Raw genomic sequence first — 7,274 nt, forward strand, 5'->3', positions numbered from 1 at the left:
CGACCCATCGCGACCCCATGGACAATGTTCCTCCAGGCCTTCCTGTCCTCTACCATCTTCTGGAGTCCATTTAAGCTCACGCCTCCTGCTTCAGTGACTTACCATAGAACTGGACAAAGCCATACAGTAGGATAGTTCTGGCTGACTTCATTCTCCTGCTTCTAAAAGTGGTCAGCCTGGTGCTTCTGAAAGGCTGAAAGAGGCTTATCTGGCACCCCAGGATGATGGGTAGCAAGACACACTCTGAAAAATTGCCAGAAACGAAGCAACTAAATGCAACCTCATTTATTGTAAATGAAAACAGCCAGTATGATTTATTGCAGCCATCCAGTTCTGGCTGGAGAGCGGCCTTCAACCTTTGCAAAATATGCTGGGTCTGCGCTTCCCCCAAGAGACTCAGTGTGGCCTGGACAAAGACTAACCGGCTCAATAAAGCACAGTAAATTATCATCTGTCTCCCCAGATGCGTTTGGGAACCTCTGAATAATTCTCTTCCCAAGCCTTTGGCTTACATCCTTTCCCTTCAAGCCAACCCCTAGGTTGACAAGACGCCAGTCTTGATATCTACAAAATTTCAGAAAAACTAATTGTCTCTTACACCGCCGTAACTGGGCCAAACCAACCGGTTTTACACCTTGGGGAAAAGAAAGACACCGGACGAATGACACAGGTGAGCCCAGCAGAAGATGTTCTGGATTTATTTTTCTTGGGAGCCAAGCAACAAGATCATTTGCAGGAGCGTCTTTTTCTGTTCTAGCAAAGAGATGCATTTCTCATTGCAGGTCACCTACAATGCCAGCGATAAGAGGACAGGAATTCAACATCGATGGAGCAGATCCTTTGAACTATCTGTTCCTTAAGCATGATTTGCATTTCTCATTAAAGCCTAAAAAATCTCATTGTGCCAATTGATTCACGACTGTTCAGGACTTGGGTTTGGCTAGTCTAAAGAAAAGAAGAAATAGGGGAGACATGATAGCTGTGTTCCAGTATTCGAGGGGATACGCCAAAGAAGAGGGGGTCAAATTATTCTCCAAAGCATCTGAAGGCAGGACGAGAAACAACGGATGGAAACTGATCAAAGAGAGAAGCCACCTGGAATTAAGGAGAAACTTCCTGACAGTGAGGACAACTAACCAGTGGAACAGCTTGCCACAAGAAATCATGGCCGCTCCATCACTGGAGATTTTTAAGAAGAGGCTAGACAGTCATTTGTCTTGCGATGGTATAGGTTCTCCTGCTTGAGCAGGGGGCTGGACTAGAAGACCTCCAAGGCCCCTTCCAGCTCTATTCTAATCCTTATATTTAACCTCTCACTAACAGTGGAGTATTAAAGGACTCCGCATATGAAGCCTGGAAGATTATTTAAGAGCCAGCAGGGCAGAAGAGAAGTATCAGGGACAGGTCAACCCAAATGGAAAGACAGATGTTGGGAAATTCAGCAGAGGAGCACAGGCAGAAGTTATGGATCGGAGTGGGGTTCAAGTACAGGTAGTCCTTGACTTATGACCACAGTGGGGACTAGAATTTTCACTGTTAAGCAAGGTGGTGAAGTCAGCCTCATCCAATTTTATGACCCTTTTGCTACGGTTGTTAAATGAATCGCCGCCATTGTTAAGTGAACCATGCAGTCATTGAGCGAATCCAGCTTCCCCCATCGAATATGCCTTTCGAAAGCCAGCTGGTTGCCAAAAATCTGAATCACATGGGCATGTCGTAGTGACCGGTTTTAAGTCACTTGTTTTCAGTCCAGCTGTAATTTGAAACTGCCGCTAAACGAGCAGCTGGAAGTCATGGACTACCTGTGTATAATTTAGCAGTCGCTCTCTGGACCCCTTTGCACCCTCAAAAATGACCGTGTGGGTTATATCTACAGATAGTTAAGACTATATCCATCGATCAGAACTTTAAACTGAGAAATTTTAAAATATTTGATTTCACAAGGGCCCTAAAAGAGTCTCAGGGGCCCCCAGACCACACTTTGGAAAGTGCTGCAATACAGGAAAAATAAAGAGGAATTACAGAGGAAAGACGTAAAGATTTTTCCAAACAGACCGTTCCAACCATTAATAATCCATTGCTCTTCCTCTATAAATGAAAGGCAGAATTGCATTGGTATAAAGAGGAATATTGTGCTTTTGGATATCTCTTTCCTACTTCGAACCCTCTAATCCCACCTTTAAAAAAAAAAGGGGCTTTTCGCCTCGGACGTGAATTCACAGGCATGGCACACATTACGACCTCCAGATATTCTTTTCAGCTTTCATTTCCCATTTTAAAAAGTTTTTTTCCCCAAAAAAACAGCTGTAACACGACAGTGTTTTTTTTAAAATAACCTTTTACTAGGAAAGCCATTTAGTGCTACTTAAAAGGATTGAGAGCCTTCTACTCTGACCGGGGAAAATGCACATTCAAATCCGGGCGCAACCCCACAGGAGACTTTGGTTCTGGCCTAGCCTGCCTCACAGGGCTGTTGTGAGGATAAAACGGAAGGTGTGTGTCTACACAGGTAGCCTTGGTTCTTTGGAGGAAAGTGGGACAAATCTGCAATAAATCTATAAATAAAATAAATAGAGCAGCGCCTGCCATGTGGGGAAGGCCGAACGGGAGTGTGACCTGTTTAATCATGGTTACCTAAAATCAGAATGGATGCAGAACATCAGAGCAGCCAAACAGACGATGTTTCTCCTTCAGCCGTCAGATGTTCATAGGAGAGACAAAAGGAAAGACACAAACAGCATTGGGGGAAAAAAAACGTGGGAAGTCTGCAGAAAATGAGGAGGTTGTGAAGACCAGCCCCGAACATTCCCAGACAGGAAACAGCCCCAAATTTGTTCTGGTTCATGGAAATAAACAAGAAAAAGGAAGGAAGGAAAGAAGGAAATAGGAAGGAAGGAAGGAAGGAAGGAAGGAAGGAGGAAAGGAAAGAGGGAGGAAGGAAAGGAAGGAAGGAAGGAAGGAAAGGAGGGAAGGAAGGAAGGAAAGAAGGAGGGAGGGAGGGAGAAAAGGAGGGAGGGAGGGAAGGAAGGAGGGAGGAAAGGAAAGAGGGAGGAAGGAAAGGAAGGAAGGAAGAATAGGAGGGAGGGAGGAAAGGAAGGAAGGAAGGAAGGAAAGGAGGGAAGGAAGGAAGGAAGGAAAGAAGGAGGGAGGGAGGGAGAAAAGGAGGGAGTGGAAGGAAGGAAGGAAGGAAGGAGGAAAGGAAAGAGGGAGGAAGGAAAGGAAGGAAGAATAGGAGGGAGGGAGGAAAGGAAGGAAGGAAGGAAGGAAAGGAGGGAAGGAAGGAAGGAAGGAAGGAAAGAAGGAGGGAGGGAGGGAGAAAAGGAGGGAGGGAAGGAGGGAGGAAAGGAAAGAGGGAGGAAGGAAAGGAAGGAAGGAAGAATAGGAGGGAGGGAGGAAAGGAAGGAAGGAAAGGAGGGAAGGAAGGAAGGAAGGAAGGAAAGAAGGAGGGAGGGAGGGAGAAAAGGAGGGAGGGAAGGAAGGAGGGAGGAAAGGAAAGAGGGAGGAAGGAAAGAAAGGAAGGAAGAATAGGAGGGAGGGAGGAAAGGAAGGAAGGAAGGAAAGGAGGGAGGGAAGGAAGGAGGGAGGGAGGAAAGGAAAGAGGGAGGAAAGGAAAGAGGGAGGAAGGAAAGGAGGGAAGGGGAAGGAGGGAAGGAAAGAAGGAAGAAAGAAAGAATAGGAGGGAGGGGGGAAGAAAAGAGGGAGGGAGGGAAAAGGAAGAAAAGGAAGGACGGAAGGAAGGAAAGAGGGAAGAAAAGAAGGAGAGAAGGAGGAAAAGAAAGAAGGAAGGAAGTCAATCCACAGCACCCATTCATGGGTTTCAAGTCCTCGCTGCTGAAAACGGATCACAATTCCTACACAGTTCCTTTGAGGCATCTGAAAGGAGAGTCCCGCTCACCTAGATGCTTTGGTCCTGAGTTCTTAAGGGGATAAAATGGGGTTAAAATGTCCTGGAGACCCAGTGGGGGGGGAGGGGAAAGAAAAAGAAATAATCATAGCTCATGGACAAAGAGAACTCCGCCAGCACAGCTTTTCTTTTCTTTTTTTTTTTAAAAAAAAACCCAGTGGCACCTCTTCACTCCCCCACCCTGCCGCTCAGGAAGCTTTGAGGGAGAGGGTGGCGAGGTGGGTGCAGAAGTCCTCGGGATGAGAGGGGTCGATGGAGGACGGCCCGGCGCCGATGCTTGAGGCTCTGCTTCCGTAGCAGGTAGTGGGAATACTGTACCTCGGGCATGACCAGTTTGAGGCATTGCTCGTCCAAGGGGGGTCCCGAGCCCAGCAGGTCGTAACCCAGAATGTTCACCTTGGCGCTCGGCTGCCACGGCCGGAGGTCTTTGTTCTTGATCTGCATGGCCGGGCGCAGCTGGGGCTGGCCACGAAAGCAGTGGCGTGCCAGGCGCTCGCAGGCCTGGTGAAGGGCGCGGACCTCCTTCTGGAGGCAACCCGGGTCCATCTTGCTCAGCTTCCTCCAGAAAGTGGCATTGAAGTGGTCATAGACAGCAGCGTCAAGCGCGTTCCAGGCGCGGATCTGGGTGGCCACGTGGGCCGAGCTGATGTTGAGCTTGGACTCCAGACTGCGCATGTTCAGCTTGACGTAGAGGATGTCCTCCAGGTCCCACGACAGCAGATGGCGGAGAAGGACCAACGATTCATCGAAATACTCGGCCAACATCACCAGGGAGAAAATGCCTTCCATTTGACGGATAAATTTGGGAAGGTACGTGGGGTCCTCGGGGCTACGCTCGGGGTCACCCCCTAAGTCGTACACCAAGGTGTTGCGGGCGTACATGGCGTACTTCTCATGGGCCTGGTAGTACCGGTACGGATTGTTCAGGAAGGTCTCCATCGACCCGTTGGGCACCCGTTGGAAAGCCGGGCAGTACTGATTGTAGTAACTGAACAGGGATTCGAACATGGCCACCGGCTCGCGCAGGATGGTGATATAAACGGTGTCATTGGGCATGAGGCGGCGCAGCTCATCGCGGTTGAAGCGCAGGTGGCTGGCAATGAGGCGGGGCGGGGTGGTGTACGGGTGCACAAAGCGGGCGGAGAAGTTGTGGGGGTAGCAGAACTGGTGGTCGCAGGCGTGGAGGGGCAAGGCCACCGTCACGTTGTGCCGCTCGGCGAAGCGGAAGAGGACGTTCTGCACTGTGCTGCTGGCCGTCTTGTGGGTCTTCAGGAAGGCCACGGCAGTGTGCTTCGGGTGCAGGGAGACCCACGGGGCGCAGCTGAAGGGAGGAGACTTGGGGAACCTACCAGAGGTGGAAACAAAGCATCCAGGGATACTGCTACCGCCTGCCTCCCCGCATTTTGCCCCGCTAGCTTGCGAACCAGAAACGATCCAGTCCCATTTTAGGGCGCCACGTGTAATTTCCTGCTCACTTTAATTGGAACAGAGGACAATAGGGAGGAGGGACCTTGGAGGTCTTGTAGTCCAGAGGCCTCCGACCTTCCTGGCTCGGCGGAGCAGCGGAGGCAGGGCATTGGTGGGGAGAAGGGATGGTTTTGTGAGTGCGTGCACCGCTTTCACAAATGCAGCTTCACGCACACTCACCCAGCACATCCGCACCCCAGTTAAAAACCTTAAAAACCTCCACTGATGGAGCGCCCACAATTTCTGGTGGCGAGCTGTTCCACTGGTTAAATGTTCTCGCTCTCAGGAAATTTCTCCTTAGTTCTAAGCCGGATCTCTCTTTGACCAACTTTCGTCCGTTACTTCTTGCCCTGCCCTGACAGGCTATGAGGAACAGGTTGATCCCCCCCCCTCTTCTCTGGCACAGCCCCTCAAATATTGGAAGTCTGCTATCAGGTCACCCCCCGGTCCTCCTCTTTGTTAGACTATAGACAGACCCACTTCCCTCAATCGTTCCTTGTATGGTTTAACCTCCAGTCTCCTGATCGCTTCTCCTTTTCACTCATGTCTCTATCGCTTCCTCCCGTTTCTTCTTCTTCTAAAACAAGGACCACTTCCACTCAGCCATGCTAACTGTTGGATCTATCCCCCTTCAGGGGTGGGGGGTCCTTGGGGCTCTCTGAGCTTGCCTGTTTTCTTGCAGACGTTTCGTGACCCAACTAGGGAACATCATCAGTGCTAGTAAGGAGCGCAGTTTGCCGTCAGTTTATATTCTGATGTCTTGCCTGTCTGGGTGGTGATGATGGTGATGGGTGGGTCTTAGGGATTCTTTGCTTGGGCTGTTTACTAATGGCCGTGTGTGGCAGTTTCTTGACTGGGGCACTGAATTACTTGATCGTTGGTCTGAAGTTGACCGTGGAGCTCATCTAGGCTGATCTGGGTCTGGCTATATAATAATAATAATAATGTTGGAAGGGACCTTGGAGGTCATCTAGTCCAACCCCCTGCTCAGGCAGGAAACCTTATACCATTTCAGGCAAATGGCTGTCCGGTCTCTTCTTAAAAACTTCCAGTGTTGGAGCATTCACCACTTCTGGAGGCAGGTTGTTCCACTGGTTAATTGTTCTAACCAGTGGAACAACCTGCCTCCAGAAGCTACTGGTGGAAAGACGCTGGAGTCTTCTTCTCTTTGGGGCTGGTCGCTTGTCTCTTTCGCACACCCTGTAGGCGTTGTTAATGTCTGCATGTCTGCGGATGGCCGATTTGTCAGAGGGCCGGGCTTCTGGAAATTCCCTGGCATTTTTGGACTCGACCCGGTCTAGGACGCTCACCTTTTCCCAACCGAGACCATGGTTAAATCTATCTACCTGCCGTGGAATTCAATTTCGAAATTGTCCTTTATTGCTGCCTTCCAGAGATGCTAGGTCTCTCTTCCTGCAATGTCTCTCCCTCCTGCATTCCCAGGACTAATCCAGCTCCCTTTCTCTGCTTCCCGGCCTCGAGGGAGACCCCACCCTCGGATGCTTACCAGCTGAAGTGGGCACTCTGGTGCAGAAGCAGAGTGCCGGTGCTGAAGGCCAGGAGGAAGAGAAGAAGCGTCTTCTTTCGTGACATCTTCTTGAAGCTGTTGGGAAAGACCAGCCAAGACCTGCCCTCCTGGTCGTCTACGACAGGCGACATTCAGACAGTCTCCGGGTGCACAAGCCCCAACGCCTCCACGGAGGACCTGACCGGAAGCAAAAACATTGGATGGTCAACCTGCGTATATAGGTAAGTCCTCAAATCACGGCCACAATTGAGCCCGACGTTTCGGCTGCTAAGGGAGACATTTTTTAAGTCAGTTTGGCCCCCACTTGACCACCTCTCGTGCCGCAGTTGTGAAGTTAATCGCTGCCATTGTACCGTCATAATAATAACAATAACA

General features: G+C 50.1%; 1 protein-coding gene across 1 annotated transcript; it reads right to left on the reverse strand.

The window, feature by feature from the left end:
• Window positions 1-4,072: 4,072 nt before the first annotated feature.
• Window positions 4,073-6,964, reverse strand: GAL3ST3 (galactose-3-O-sulfotransferase 3; the record flags this gene model as incomplete). Its single annotated transcript, XM_083374065.1, has 2 exons — window positions 4,073-5,249; window positions 6,879-6,964. The coding sequence occupies 2 exons, from the start codon at window positions 6,962-6,964 to the stop codon at window positions 4,073-4,075; spliced, it is 1,263 nt and encodes a 420-aa protein (XP_083230191.1).
• Between the last annotated feature and the right edge of the window lie 310 nt (window positions 6,965-7,274).

The sequence above is a fragment of the Vipera ursinii genome (genome assembly GCF_947247035.1).
Source record: "Vipera ursinii genome assembly, chromosome: 15".
Taxonomy (NCBI): domain Eukaryota; kingdom Metazoa; phylum Chordata; class Lepidosauria; order Squamata; family Viperidae; genus Vipera; species Vipera ursinii.